General features: G+C 42.1%; 1 protein-coding gene across 3 annotated transcripts in view; it reads right to left on the reverse strand.

Moving 5' to 3' along the window:
• The window catches only part of CDKAL1 (CDK5 regulatory subunit associated protein 1 like 1), a 659,261-nt gene that overhangs the window by 34,779 nt on the left and 608,022 nt on the right, over window positions 1-16,460 (reverse strand). For all 3 annotated transcript variants that reach the window (XM_043590714.1, XM_043590715.1, XM_043590713.1), the window contains one exon: window positions 923-1,006. In XM_043590714.1, the coding sequence (XP_043446649.1) occupies window positions 923-1,006 (84 nt within the window). The remainder of the gene's footprint in view (window positions 1-922; window positions 1,007-16,460) is intronic.

Consider the following 16,460-nt stretch of genomic DNA (forward strand, 5'->3'; position numbering starts at 1 on the left):
CAGCCATGAGCCACAGAAAAGAACATTCACTCTTCATCTGATGAGAAAGGAACAAAAAAAGTAGGAAAACCCATTTGATATTAAGACAAGTGAACACAATCCAGGAGGGACCCTCGAAATCCCTAGGCCCGTGGGACAGTGTCCCATGTAGGAGGGGAGACACCATGTCTTTTTGGGCCCTTCCCAGGACCACCGGGGGAAGCAGAGTCCCAAGTGCGGAAACAGGAACCTGGCTGGCTCCGGGGGCGGCAAGGCAGGCCAGCTCATTGGGGGGGGGGGGGGGGCAGCCCATGAGTGGGGGGCCCTTCGAGCTGGCCCTCGAAGACGACTCTCAAAGTGAAGCTGTTTTGATCCCCATACTGGTCTCCAGGGTCAGTCACACTGTTTGAGTGGAAACCACGGAACAGACTCTTTTCCCTTTGCCCAGCATTCTTATCAAGGGGGAAATTAAAAAAAAAAAAACAAAAACTAAAACTAAACACAACTCAAAAAACAACCAGGCGACCGACCCCCTGAGTGAGCGCTGGGACCGTGAGAGGAAATCCCGGCCCTTCCAGGCTGATGTCGCCCGTGCAGACATCCTTCCCGTTCTCCGGGCAGGACTTTCCCCTGTGCCCTGCCAGGCTGCGGAATTCTGGCAGGGGGAGCTGCCTCCCGAGCTCTCCCACAGCCTACAGCTGGTCCCGTCTAAGAGTAATGAGGACTAAAACACAGCTACTCCTTTGTGGAGGTTGTTTTGGAGACGGAGCCACCGAGATAGCCCCCGTTAGTCTAGCTAGCTGGAGGCTGTAAAACAGCCTTGCGGTGACAAGATTCTACCACCTTCCATCCCTTTGAAGTTCCTTTTGCTTGAAGTGGTTTACTTCACGACCTTCTCACTTTGGAGAAAGCGTTGAGAACTTAACGCAGAAGTGTCTCTCACCTGCTCATAGAATCGATTGTGTGCGACATAGAACTTGGAATCAAAAGATTCTTCTGTCACTAACACTTGTTGTCTTTCACCAATCTGTGGAGACAAGGGGAGAAAAAAAGGGATGGTAAAGACAGAAACCTGAGAATCCCAAAGAAAACTGCCCGCCCAAAGAGTTCTGGATCAGTAGGCAGTGTCCTCTCGGACTGAAAGCAGACTCCGGATCGCTACTCACTGAACAGCTAATACAGGAAGCACTGATTCACCTTTCCTGAAAGACATTATTATCTATGCGCTAATACAAAATGAACATAGCATGCAATCTTATGTTCTTACCTAAGAAACAAAACTCACCTTCCTCTTTCCACCTAAGAGGAAGTTAATTAAGGCGTCTAAGACACACACAAGTCTTATAAGTATCACTTTGTTTCTTGAAGCAAAGTTGCAAAACAAGCCAGGACAAGCTGCTTCTAATCCAAATTCATGAAAATATTTTCGCGATGGTAAAGAGTAGTAATAAACATTAATTTGAGTTATGACGGATGTCACACTGAAGAAAATGCCTCAAAAACTAATCATTAAGTCCTTGCATCTAAACATGTCACGCATTGCATATGATTCTGAAATTACCGATTAAATTCGTATAGCTATTTACTGATTATATACATTTTTCTCTCTCCTAAGAAACTGTTTCTTCTTTGTTGAAGCCATGACCTTATGCTCACTGGTTTGTTTGTTTTTTAAGAAAGACAGAAAAAAAATATGGGACTGTTAATTCTCTACAGGATCAATCTACATTTATGATCTAAGTGTGTATCTTTAATAACCAAGAAGTTAAATCAACCAAAACATCAGTTAAAGAAATGTGACTAGTCTACAAACTTCCACCATTTCCAAGTTTATTCCACTGCTAAATGCAACATTTAAAGTATCAATTCTTTTTTTTTTTTCATAAGGTTGTCAAAACGTCTGATGTAGCAAACTAGCTGGATTGAATGACTGTGCCCCAAATTATTTTTGCCTTTGCTACTTGATAAAGACAACCCTCCATTATTAAAGCACATGGACAAGAAGATTTTTAAAAAGCAGTCCCTATTCTCAGATATAGGGACTTGTCACCATGTTCAGGCAGTTAGCATTTAGGAAACATAAACACAGCTGCACTCAACAGACCACCTAATAATTAGAAACAAAACAAAACACCAAACACCCCTCTCCCTCATACAATGCCAATGCCTAAACACACTGCAATTTACTATCTTTTTTACCACCTCATTCAAAATGTAGCCCCCTGAGCGAAAGGTCGTAAGGTCTTGAGGATGATCCTTATCAAAGACTTATTTCACTCCCTGAAAACGAATGGGAAGTTGCTGCAACATTAATCTCTTTTAAAAATCAAGTCACAACAAAAGAAGGTCTCCCCAACTGCGGCGTTGAATGGGAATGGCTCTGTTTATTTAAAAAGACTGATGGATACTGGGTTTCACTGAAGTATATTCTTCTGGAAGAAAACTTAGAATGTTTATACACAGTTCACAGTGTGAGTTGCTTATAACTTAAGATAAGTATCTGTCAATGGTTCTTAAGGAAATCTGCAATTACACTTGATCTCACGTTAAGTTTTTGGGAAATTAACAACAATATGAGACTGCAGAGTCACTGAAAACGTAGGCTGCTTCTTTCCTCTTGTTTGTATGAATGTGGATGGCTGTAGTCATCATCTCTGGGCTGTTCTATTTTACCTGGAGGTACTAACAATGATAGCAATACATACACAGAGCTTGAAAGGCTTGCTATGTTTGTACAGTAGAGGGAAAGGCTTTCGATCATCCATCAGAGAACTCTTTGTAGGTGAGTATTTAACTATCATGCGCCAAAGGGATGCAGGGAAACAGCTACGTGCAGTGATTTACGGCGGCAAACATCTCTGCCTTGTCTCCCCCCCGGCCACAGATTCTGTCTCACTGGTGAGGCTCCTAAAGTTCCTCAGAAGATACTTAGTAAAAAATGAGCCTAAGAAACTAGGACTTTTATCAAAAGCTGCTGTAATCTATCCCAACCCCCTGAAAAAACCAACAAAAACGATAATAAATGCTCTCATACATAAAGAAGATATACAGAATACAGATACACAGAATGAAGGTGCAATGAAGTGAATAGCAAATGTAACCTTTAAGAGAAGTGACTATTTCAAGGAACCTTAAAAACACCAATGACGCCAAGGAAGGAGGGAAGTTTGGGCGGGACACCCTCGAAGAGGCAATTTTGCCTTGGTGACAATAAGGGAACTTATGGACCAAGGGTTTGCTTATAAGGCTCAAATCTTTTTCTAAGTGAGCTGCCTCGCCCTCTACTTTCCAACTGTTTTCTCCCCAACCTCATAGGATAACGCAGCATGGTTAAGGACCCATATATAACAAACAAGATTTAGGGTAATTGTCCTGATTTGCCTTAAGAATGTCTCTGCCAACCAGCAAGGCTGTCCCGGTCTGGGGCAGAAGTTGGGGTGGGGGGAGGGCAGGGAAGCAGGGAATCTGGAGAAAAAGGGCAAAGCTACAGATATCCTTAGGCCATGAGGACAGCCACGGCCCAGCTATGTAATGTGCTAAAGGCAGAGAGAATCCACTGGAAGGGATTCGTGTGTTTTACCGACGGAGAATGATGGAGAATACACCGTGTCTCATCCGAAATTCTGCGACATCTACGTTCACCTGACATTCTGATATTCTCCTCTGGCTACCTCACCATCACTGACAGGAATGCAAGGTTACGGCACTGGCTTAAGACCAGTCTTCTGCAGAAGAACTTAACACAAAGATGGCTTGTGCTATTCAAGAAACGATCAAGAATATGTAAGAGGTTAAAGTAAATGTTTGCACAAAGATCGTGACCAGTAGCGCACATTAACATGCCAGTGAAATTGTGAGCCCGAAGCGTGGTTCCGAGGCAGCTTCCAGAAGGGGGGAACATGCAAGGACAGGAGGGAAGGGGGCACTTGGAAGTGTGGGGAGAAGCAGGGGTGCAGAGTTCTAGCGGAACTTAGGAGAGAGCATCTCAGGGAGGGATTTTCAAAAACACTAGCTGCCACAGGTTTGACAGGGTCACATGTAGATGCTGGGGCGGGGGGTGGGGGGAGACACAGGGTCTGAGCAGATTATTTTTTTAAAATAAAAGAGATGTGACGTTTTGGGTTTTCATATTCCTTGTCACAAAAGGGAGGGGTGGGTGAAACTGGCTGCAGGTGGGTAGAGGAGAGTCAGGCTGATGAGGAAGTGGGTCATAACACGTAAAGGACCTTTCAGTTCCAAAGTTCTAGGTCACTCTTCATGGTAGATCGGCAGGCTAGGGCCTGGTGAGCCCAAGAGCTTTCCGATGGAGGAAACACGAACTCTACACCCAGGCCTGCTTTCCTTAAAGTAAATATACACTTATGGCCCTCTGCAAATTTACAGCTACTTTCTTGCTGCACTTAAAGTAATGTGATCTCTAATGCACACCAAAGAAATAGTTACAAAGTCTCTCAAAAAGCTGTCTAGTGACATGAGTCTAAAGAAGCCGGGCAAAATCTTCCCAGCAAAGCCCTTGTTTTATAATCCTAACAAAGACAACGCTTTTGCCTTGGATTTTCTTTATAGGTATATAATCTATACAGTTGATTAAAATGTGCGTTTAATTTTTTCAACATTTTTTTAAAATTATTTTTTAAAGCTTATTTCTTTTGAGAGAGAGACACACAAAGAGAGTGAGCACATGGGCAGGGGAGGGACAGAGAGAGGAAAGAGACAGAGACTCCCAAGCAGGCTCACATTCTCAGTGCAGAGGCTGACATGGGTGGGGCCCGATCTTATGAACCATGAGATCATGACCTGAGCCGAGATCAAGAGTTGGACACTCAACTGACTGAGCCACCCAGGTGCCCCTAATTTCTTCAACATTTGAGAATCTAGGAACTTGGGCTGGGAAGTTAAGGATTTCTATGGGAAACTCAGATTCCTTTTACCAAGTCTGACCTTGAAGACATTCGTACAAGGGGCTGTCGTCAGTCCTGGCACCTGCTCTCGCAAGTGGGCCCATTTTGTCTTGTATTCATCAAATGTCCGCATAGAAAGCTGTATTCCTAGGGTGTGCAGAACTTGGTCCATTGTAACCTAACTTTAGAACGATGTTTTATGAAAAGTGAATTGTAAGAACAGTCTCGTAAAACCATTCTTCTTCCATTTCACAGACCGTGTCACCAAAGCGAGGGATGGGTACAGAACAAGGACTCACAAGACCCTGCATTCCTGGCGATCTCCCAGAGCCGATGTGAAGGAACGCGCGAGAGGCACAATTCTCCAGGCCTTGTTGAAAGGCCGGTAGAAAGGTTCTCCGAGTTATTTGTTTATTTATTTACCCACAGAGGCAGAGGTTCCCTAAATAGACCAGGAAGGTAAGAACCAGACGCAGGTCTGACAATCTCAGATTCCACAGAAAGAGCCGGCGAGATGCGGTGATTTGGTCAGTGGCTCGGACAGAGAGCAGAAAAGGAAGTCTTGGAACCGGAAGGCCATGCTACCTGGTACCTCCTACTTAAGTGCTAGCTGGACAAAGGGGACGACGTCAAAGATCTCATTCCGCTGTGTGTGACTTGCCCCTGGGTAGAGAAACATCTGTGACAAACAAAAAGCAGGGTTTTAAAATTCAATTTTGGGGTAGAATTTTTAGTACGTTACATCATCGGCTAGCTGTGTTATTTGTGTCACATCTATGTTTAAACTTTCCTAAGTGCCTGAAGTTGTGAGAAACATCAGTTCTAACCATATGCCCAGATGACACACGTGAAACACGTGCTTGCATTGAAGAGCAGTGGTTTCCAACAGAATTTGGTTGCTGAGTGAATGCTCATTCAAGTCTGCTCTATGTCTCCGTTCGTCCTTGGAAAGTTCCTACGGGGCTTTAAATCCTCCAGGATTTAGAGAGAGACACTGAACAGAATCACTTGAAGGCAGGCAAGCAACACAACATTAAACAAAGACATTAGACTATGTGGACTTTTCCCTGCAACTCAGGAAGAAGTGTTACTTATGAAGGATTTCCTGCACTTGAAGAAGTAAAAGCTTTCTTTGAAACTCCTGTATATGACTTTAAGTGTAAACTATATGTAAAGTTTATTTCTTTTTATTAGTCCCCCCCCCCCACCCCTCATTTCTATCTCACTTTATACAGAGAACCTGAGAGAAGGTTTGGAAAAGAAATTCCAATTCTAGTCTCTAACCTAACTGGAGGGTCAGGTTAGAGAGACCTCAATATTTCAGTGTAACTGCTCAAGGTCCAAAAAGCATTCACAAAGAACAAATATATATTTGAGGACCACTGTAAAAGAAGTACTTATTTCCTGAAACAGTGGATAGGAAGGTAATTATTTTGTTTCCTCTAAAAAGTTTCCAGAAGTTAATTTTTCTGTCCAGTTGCCTTAGGGGGAAAAAGGAGATTAGAACACATCTATCAAAAGCTCTCGTAATTATTTATATACCATTCCTAATAAACCTGAATATTATCTCTGTTTATCCTATGAAAGAGTCCAACATTCCATTTCTGCAGGTAAGCTGTTGAGGGTTTTTTGTTATTTTTCTTTGTTTTCTTGTTTTTTGTAGATAACGAAATACAGTTTTTCTACCTGACTGGTTTCTGAATGCATGACTCTGGAAAATGTCAAATGTCTTTCTTTAGCTCCAGTCAAATTAGTTCCCCCCACCCCCCCCCCCCCACCCCAAGCTGCCTGGAACATGTTAAACACAAGGCTGTGACCCTAAACTCTGAAATAATATTTCTAGTGTCTGTGCAAAAGCCTGCCCTCACATACACCTTTAGACTAATTACTGCAGTGTAATGTTGCCAGCGAACCACTGTAATTACACTTGGAGAAAAGTGTGGTCTTGTTCTCTCCTAGCTAATGAAAATGATAACCTTTCCAGTTTGATTCATCATTCACAACAGGCAGAGCATGTGATGCCGGGTCTCCAGGGTATACGGTAATTTTCCTGACTGTTTATGCACACTCCTGTTTTCTGGCCGTGCAGAAGCTGGAATGAAAGAACCAGGCACACTAATGGTAAAAACAGTCGACAGTAATAATAGCAATAACATTAAAATTTAATATCATCCTTACTCAACAGTTCCATTCTCTAATGAAAGGGCCACGACACAGGAATGTGTGTCAAAAATGATGATAGCACAGAAAACAAGTAATGAGACTCCAAGTCCATCATACTCAAAATCCTTGCCATCAGTTTATTGGTCTACTTACAGATTCCTGAGAGACGCTGGACGGTTTATTCTCAAAGGGGCTGACTTATATCGGGCTCTTAGACACTGACAGAAAATACACGCTATTAGAGTTTTTCAAAGCGGTATCTGCTAGGTGAAAAACCATATATTGTTTAGCTCTACTTACTAGTAGGAAAAAATACATTCAATAGGGAAAAAACCTGTTCCCTTGGGGTAGAATATCCATACCTTTAAGTATTTCACCTATGCATATCCATTAATTACCCTGAGTATCTTTGTGATGTGATCGTTCCTTCTTCACGTTTCAGAAGAAACAGCAAGAAAACGGCAAAAAACAATTTTTGGCTCTTTGCAAAAGCAGTGATGCAATATAAAGAGATCAGACCCAAGGTGGTTCTCTTGAATCAAATCAGACTGTGACATTTCTTCTAACAACAGCCCTGTGCCCTGTCTTCTTCAGTCCCTGGCTGGGTTTTTTTTCCAGCCATGTGCCCACTCTACCATGAGAAAAGACAATCTAAGGGAGTCTCTTCCCAGTGAGAGATAAAATCCCATTCTTAGTAACAGAGCTATTGTCACCTGCTGGCTGAGAGCCAACAGTCATAGTACAGTAACTGTGCTTTATTGATCTGGTTAAAATAATTCTCTACAGCAAATAGTTACATGATAAATGCCAATCAGATCCCTTTCCAGCATTAGAAATGCAGACCTGTGTGCTAACTGAACTTCCAATTCAAAAAAACAACCAAGTTTTAACTACCTACCTGTACATTTTTGGTATTCTAGAACATTCTAAGGTGTTACCTATAATGCTTTTGTGGAATTAAAAAAAAAAACAGAAACAAAAAAAACTGTGTTAAAAACATAGAACATGAGATCCACTCTCTTAACAAACCCGAACGAGTTTCCCTTTCTCGTTGCAGACCCGGAACAAAGTATGTTAGATCTATTTTTCCTGCACCAGGTAAGCTCGACAATGCCCAGGCAATATAGGAAAGTGCTCAACATTTAAAACTTATCTCAAGTCCCAAGGCCAGATGTTGCCAGTAATATCTATCCATGAGATCTTATTAATGGGATGACTAAATGAGACCACTATGAGATATTCTGTGGAACCCTTTTTTATTTAATAGTCCAATTCTAAGGCTGCACAATTATCTCCATCCCATTCACTTCCACCTTCCTGATCTTTTCACACTGGTCTCTCCCAGTCATTCCTCAGCACATCCGGGTCAATCTTCTTTGATGAGCTTCTCTTAAAGGCACAGAAATGGTCACACTTACCAGCTCAGAACTAATTAACAGACCACCTTTCCTGGAGGAAAGTTTCTTTAGGATTTTTGTTTCACTGATAACACAATAAATTAGCCAGATGAGACAGATAAAGAAAGAGAGGCCCCTGCGTTTTAGAGATCTAGCGTTTATGTAATTCTAGTGATGTGCAGGGATTACCTGCCACTCGCCCTCACCTCTTTCCTCCGGAACCTCATTCCGGAAGTACTGCCTGAAGACTGCTGAGAGCCAGGTAACTTCATTCTCTTAAACAGGACTGCAGTGTAAGACTCAGAAGAATTCAAAGAAAGCTCCGGACATTTGGAGGAAAAACGGTACGGGCCTGGTCTGCACGACACCTTGCAGTTTTCTCCGGGGTGAAAGGCTTCTTTTCAAACACTACGTTATAGGCAAGGATGGATAAGTTCTAGTACACCCAGACTCTAAATGTGAATTTTTGGAATCATCAATTTTAGAGCTGGCATGGGTGGAAGAATTAATAGATCATTTAGTTCAAATACATCATTTTATAGATGAGAAAACTAGGGCTCATTAGAGATTAAGTGACATGGCCAGAGTCATACAGCCCGTAATATTCATCCATCACATGAAAAATGGATTTTATACTGACAATTGTTTTTAGGCAAGTGAGTTACTGAATAACTCTAAACCCGCACCACCCAGCACAGTGGCCACGAGCCCTTAAAATGTGGCAAATCCCAACTGAGAGGTGTTGTAAAATACACACTAGTAAAAAACACACAGCAGATTTCAAAAATTTAACATGAATAAAAGAATGTAAACTATTTCATGAATTTGGTATTGATTACATGCATATATTTTTGACAGATTGAGTCAAATCGAATATATTCTTAAAATTTACCTGTTTTCTTTCTTTTTTTAGTGTAGCTACCAGAAAATTTAGAACACGATCTGCGGTTCACAGGACATTTTTATTGGACATGGCTGCTCGAGACCATTATTATGTAATTTTTAAGGATTTAACAGAAATCCATTTCACTGGTGATTTAAAAAAATTTTTTTAACTCACCACAAACATTCTTAATTTTGGTAATCATATAGATGCAACAATTTAATTTTAGGAAAGAATGCACACATATCTATAAGTTATAAAGGTGGGAATTGTGAACTGGGAAATTCCTCTTTTTGATCTTTATTCTTGCTTCCGTTTTTCTGGTCCATCACAGGCTCCCCCATAGCTAAGGCAGGACCAACTTGCTTGTTTGTTTGTTTTGTTTTGTTTTGTTTTGTTTTTGTTTTGTTTTTTGGGAGATCCAGGCAACCAAGGGGAGGCCATCTAAATTTCCCATTTCGTGTGGCTGCGAAAGCAGCCCTATAAAAACAAAACAAAACAATGGTGTTTCGACTAAAAAGGCAGAGATCGAGCATTCTCAAATTCATTTCTAAAAAAGCCAAATAATGAATGTCCGAAATACATACCACCTTTAGTAAGATAAACCTTTCCTTACCGACCCTGTTACCGAAGAACTCTGCATAGACGTGAGTAATAAATAACACATGCACTATATCCCACCATCTTTCCCCCATTTGCCAGCCAGGATTGAGGCTGAGGAAGCAGAAAGGATTAAGCAGAAATCAAAGGCAGCCAAGCGCTAATGGTGTCTAATTAGCATAACAAAAGACACTGCCACAATCTTTCAGCAGTGGGCAATACATCTCATTAAAGAAGACTGAATAACAATTATTCTCTCCCGCTCCCCCCATACCTCTTGGCTTAGCTCCGGGAGACCCTGAGAGCTCAGTTCCAGAGCCTCTGCTTTATGGGCCAGGCATTCAGGCTGCAGGGGAAAGAGCCTACTTGTATTACTGTGCACCTGCATCTCTGATTTATTCTGATTTCCTCTCCTGCCGTGAAAGTGCAGCTTCTTCAAGCACATACAAGTCCTGCTAGGCAGTTTATAGGTATAGAATACTGAGGAATGGCAATGATAACAAAACAACAACAGCAAAAAAATGAATGCTAGTTCCCCCCTAAAATGTCTTTATTTAAAGAAAATTGATCTATTTGTCTCTCTTTGTCTATTCTGTTTTTCCCCTTTAATGTTACTTCACCGTCTCAGAGGTGATGAAGGTAAACGGAAATTTTACCACATTTTATTGCAACCAGTCATTAGCTGTGGGCATGCGCACACGCCTGCACGTGCATGTCGTGGAACTTAAATGGGAGCAGTCTGATTCAAAACGACCCTCTGTCCCTATTTCCTCTCGGTGATACACGACGAAGAAAGTATATATAAAATTCAACCCTAAAAAACTGTGGTTGCAGGTGGACACGGTAGTTTTTGTATAGCAGGTGGGGGTTAGTTTTTATATGAAATTTAAAGCAGGAATAAAGATTCTACTTAAACCAAGAATAAAAAGAAAATCCTCTTCCACAGTGATCACGAAGGAAGATGAAAGCTTCAAGTAATCCCATGTACTCTTTCTATCAATCTACTTTGGGGGAAGGGCTGAGTGGGGAGGAAAGAGAAAAGGGCACAGTCATTTAATCCAAACGATTGCCAATTCTGAGCTTTATTTCTTGGTCAGTAACACCTTTCAAAATGGAATCTAGTTATGAGGGTTGCTTTGATTTCTTTTCTAATGGCCTCTCCTGCCAAACACAATATTATATAGTCTACTTAAACCCCAGTGTTGCCATGTCTGTGAGTGGCTCTAGGAAAAGCCGTTTATCACGTATGCAGACAGGAACCTCGCAATGGTTACCAAAGACTAAACAGCAGAAACCAAAGCCAACTCACCGAGTAGCTGAGAGAATCCTACTGAACCTAGTTAGTAGGTCTGGATGTTTCAGACTGCCACCAACTTACCATATTGCAGGAATTGAGAGACCCTGAATAGTGGAGCCATTAACAACAGTACAGACTGCTGACCTGGGGGAAGGCACTTTAATGCTATACTGCACGTGGCGGTGAGCAGTTAAAATAAACCTTGGGATAGCACTTAAATACGAAAAGGCCGTCCTCTGCATGGTGAACCACCCGGCAATCAAAAGCTGGTTTCCATCATCCTTCCTATAGGTAGGGTGGATTTTTAAAAATCCTCTCTCCCACTGAATTTCTCCTGTTTCATAGATCACCTTGTATTTTTTGTTTTTACTTCTTTGCCTATTTCCACCTTAAAATGTTGCCTAAAAGGGCATGCAAATATGATGATGCATTATCGGGAATTCTATGCCGCTTCGTATTTTAAAGGACAATAGGTTTGTATTTTAAATCCCCAGTGACTAGATTTCTCCTAACAGCCACAGTCTTCATCTACCGCCTTATGTCTTACCAAAGGTTTCTGGGTATACTCGTACAATCTTCTTCCCTTTTTTTTAATTAAAATTTTTTTAAATTAATTATTTTGAAGAGGGGGTGAGTGGGGGAGGGGCAGAGGGAATCCCTAGCAGGTTCTGTGCTGCCAGCGCAGAGCCCAATGCGGGGCCCAAACTCATGAACAGTGAGATCATGACCTAAGCAGAAACCAAGAGTTGGACGCTTAAGCGACTGAGCCACCCAGGCGCCCCTCCAGTCTCCCTCCCTTCCAAGACAGACCCCAGCCAAAAGGATGAGAGCTCAAGAAGAACTAATCAGAGAGTCGAGAGGCCTTCAGTTCTACCTCTGCTCCTAACTAGCTGTTTGACTCTGAGCGAGTCATTTCCCTCTGGGGCCTCAGTTTCCTCTTCTAAAAACAAAACAGGGGGATTTGAAATCAGTAACGGGTAAGGCCATTCCTTGTGTTTCTAAATTAGGAGTTCCATGGAGAAGGCTGGACTGCCAGCCAGGTGTCCCGCAGTGAGTGACTCGGGCAGCAGGGTTCTGCTGGGCCCGGGGTCTGGGACAGGTGGCCCGCCCCAGCCTGACAGCAGGGACTGGTCTCAACACCCCCGGCTCCTTCCTCTCTCTTCCAGAGCTGACGCACGGTCTGGGCTTCGTGTTTGCCAAGGCACAAGGACCAGTGCAGAATGACTGGGAGTAACAATTCGGGGATCGGGTTGACCCACGTGAAAGAAACAATGAAAACAACTTGGCTGGAGTCTGGAATTTTTTGGTTAGTAACCTAGTTTTGGGGAGTCAGCATGTATGTGGAGAGGTTTGATTACTATTAGTAATACAGCTGACAGTGGCCCTGTTACCGCTAGGAGCAAATTCTGGAATTTCCTGCTTCAGTCTACTACAAGAAGATGGCCCTGTGAGCTGAGACACATCCCTCAGTTCCCCATCTAGAGCCCCTACCGGAGATGCTGATTCAAGCAGCTGGGAGACTTCCAATTTTACGTACAGAACCGTCTTGTGACGCTATCCGATTACTGCTTCAGAGCAAAATAACTTTGAGAAAGCAACACTTCAGATACATGACTATTTAGTCTAGACTGATGCTAAACTGGCTAACGAAGCCAAGTCTGCGGGAGGAGTTAGAATCCCAGCCCCCAGGAGCCCGGGTCAGCAGTCCTGCTGGGCCGACCCCAGCCCTCTGGAACAGTCCTGCCTGGGAAGTAGAGATAAAGAACTCTTATGCTCCCTTTTCAAAGCCATGACTCAAAGGATTTCAGAGAAGGAAGACAAAGCATATTTAATGGGGAGAGAGGAGGAAAACTGTCCAATATTGATAAATCTACAACTCATTTGTTCAGGAACTATTGGAAAGATGAATTATGCTGAAAAAGATCCTCAGCAGCTTCTTGTCATTTCTAAAACATGATCCTATGCCTGCCTGAAAGAGTTAAGGCTGTATAAATATTTATCATTCTTCTTTCAAAAGGATAAGAAAAAATTCCTTTTGCATACATGAATTTCAGATTGCTGAGCAAACATTAGGATATGGTCAGGGGCCCATCATCTTAATGAGGATATGGTAATGATAATGTGTTGGAGATATATATATATATATCATATATATATAGAGAGAGAGCTTGCTTATATATGATCCAAAAAACCCTAGAGATTTTGATTTTATACTTAGGCATGCACAGACCCGAGAATAGTTAATGCTCTCAGAAGCATATGGACGGGATGACAGGAATACCATCAAGGGCTTACTTTGGGACCAGGGTGAAAGATTCATTAAAAGTGATAAATACGATATGCCTTTCTTAATGTTTTGCAATTGCATATTCAATATAGCAGGCCAGTGACTACGCATTTTAACTGTCTTTATTTTTAAGAGAGCTGCCAGATTTTAATTACAGATTAAACAGTTATTTGCAAATGAGTACCTCTTCATTAACATATCAGAATCATAATAATAAACAATTCTCTGCTACAAAACAGCACCCTGAACAGTGTGAAGTTTAAGAACAGTTCATACATACGGCATTACAGCAGGGCAAAACAGCCTACTCACCTTGAGCAAGCTGACACCTTAAAAAATGCTAAGGGAAATAAATGACCTTGATGAAAGCTCACATGATTCTGTATTTTATGAGACTGGAGATTTTGTTTCCTTTATTTGTGGCTATACCCCTGGTGCCCAGCTCCATGCCTGGTTCCTAGCAGGTTCTCAATAAATATTTGTTGAATGAATGAATGAAAGAGCCAGCATTTTTAAGGAGTATATAGTTATATTTTTGTAGTTATACTGTCATGTGTTAATACTTTTAATAACATTGCTACACTGAAATCAAATCATCTGTGAGGTTACCCTCAAAGGATTTAATTCAGAAATTTATTTGAAGGGCTGGAGAAGAAACGCGGTTTTCAGTTACCACCTCCGTAACAAACAGCAGCTGTGAGAATCTTATTTCACATAGTTCCTCACTTATTTTTATTAAAAAGACTTAATTTTTTTGGAGCAGTTTTACAGAGCAAAACAGAGGGGAAGGCACAGAGGTTTCCCACACATCTCCCTGCCCCTAAGCACACACAGCCTCCCCAACCCATGTGTCAATTCACTGACTGTTACAAGTGCACCACTCCTGTGAGGCATGCTGACAAGCTTCCCTTATTTTTCATTTCGCAGGTATCCTCTTGTTGTTTCCAACTCGTAAGTGCAGAAACACAGAGAAGTTAAGTAACTTGCTCAAGGCTACTCTGCAGGACAGAGCTCCCAGCTCTCAGGCCCAGTGTTTTCTGAGTTGCACAATGTCGTACCCTCTCTTTACTACTTTTTCGGTGTCTGCAACCAAACACCAAAAAAAGAAAAAAATCTTAAAAAGAAAAACAGAGGTACTGTAGTAAGCAGGCAACACAGGGGTGCCTGGATGGCTCGGTGGGTTATGCTTCTGACTCTTGATTTTGGCTCAGGTCACGATCTCACAGTTTGTGGGATTGAGCCCCATGTCGGGCTCTGCGCTGACAGTGTGGAGCCTGCTTGGGATTCTCTCTCCCTCTCTGCCCCTCCCCTGCTTACTCGCTTTCTCTCAAAATAAATAAACTTGAGGGGCGCCTGGGTGGCGCAGTCGGTTAAGCGTCCGACTTCAGCCAGGTCACGATCTCGCAGTCCGTGAGTTCACGATCTCGCGAGATCTCGAGTGATCTCGCGTGAGTTCGAGCCCCGCGTCGGGCTCTGGGCTGATGGCTCCGAGCCTGGAGCCTGCTTCCGATTCTGTGTCTCCCTCTCTCTCGGCCCCTCCCCCGTTCATGCTCTGTCTCTCTCTGTCCCAAAAAAAAAAAAAAAAAAAAGTTGAAAAAAAATAAATAAATAAACTTGAAAAAAAAAAAGTGAGCACACAACACAGTAAAGCAGAAAAAGATGGGAGATGGAAAGGTAATTTTTGCCATCCTTCACTCATCAATAAAGATGGAACACAATGAAAATATTTTCTCAAAACAGTCCCCGAGAGTTGCCTGCTCTGTTTTAGGCTACAAGGTCAAATACAGAGCTTCTAGTGTCAAAGTGCAGGCTAAGAAAACTGCCTTTAAGACTGACGTCAGCCAGATGAAGGGACGCTGGGAGCCCGGCTGGCCCAGTCGGTAGAACGTGAGACTCTTGATCTCCGGGTTGTGCGTTCCAGGCTTCTGAGCCGCACGCCGGGTGCAGATTGCCTAACGAGAAAATCTTTTTAAAAAAGTAAAAGATGAAGGCGGACTTTCACCAGAGATGAGAGGTGTGAGGAACAAGAGAGGCCGGTGTGGGAGCTCCTTGTAGAGCAGGTCATAAACAGAAGAAAGAACCACAAAAGGTTGTTCAGAAGATGTACTTGTTGCCTTTGTTTGTTTGTTTCTTTAGGGGACATACGAGATGAGGAAAAATTAGTTAACACAAATCAGTAGCCCCATGGATCATTCATGCCTAGGCAAAAAAGCACGTGGGTAGAAGTTTTAAAATTCAAAATGTTAATCCAGTTTTCTTAACAGTTATTGCAGACAGGCTGAGGGATTCTAAACACCCTTGGAGCTGTAAATTGTGGATTTTACCAAGCCCAGTGGTGTATAACTAGTGATATATTCTTTGGAATCACAAGGACTGGCAAATGATACAAAACTTAAAGGTCTCAGATTTACTGTTTCAAATAATGGTGGTGGGAGGTAGGTAGGTAGGAAGGATTCGTGATACAGTTTAAACTATCAGATGAGGACAATCTAATTCTATCACTTCTACTAACCAACATGAGCACAGGTATCATCCCTACTTCCGTTATGGGAAGGAAATGGTTTCCTTTATTTCTTCACCAAACACCCCCACTCTATAGATCACGAAACTAAGGCCCACTGATGTGTTCTCAGTTGAAGTCAGAGTTTATAATGGTGACGCTGAATAATTTTTTTTTTGAATATTCTAAAATTCTAAGTGATAGCAATCTATTACTTGGAGTACACATAAACAGAATTATACAGCAAATAAAAATGTTGTATGAAGGTGAAAGTTAATAGCTTAAAATATTCAGTCATAAAATTTTATTCCTAATTAAAAAAAATATGAAGAGGTATTATAAATAAATGATTAGTTTCAAATTCTTCAGCTTGCCAGAAAGCTAGCAGGCAAAAAAAAAAAAAAAAAAAAAAAAAAAAAGGATTTAATGCTAATTATTCATTGCCCTCCCCCC

Source organism: Prionailurus bengalensis, chromosome B2, assembly GCF_016509475.1.
Source record: "Prionailurus bengalensis isolate Pbe53 chromosome B2, Fcat_Pben_1.1_paternal_pri, whole genome shotgun sequence".
Lineage (NCBI taxonomy): Eukaryota > Metazoa > Chordata > Mammalia > Carnivora > Felidae > Prionailurus > Prionailurus bengalensis.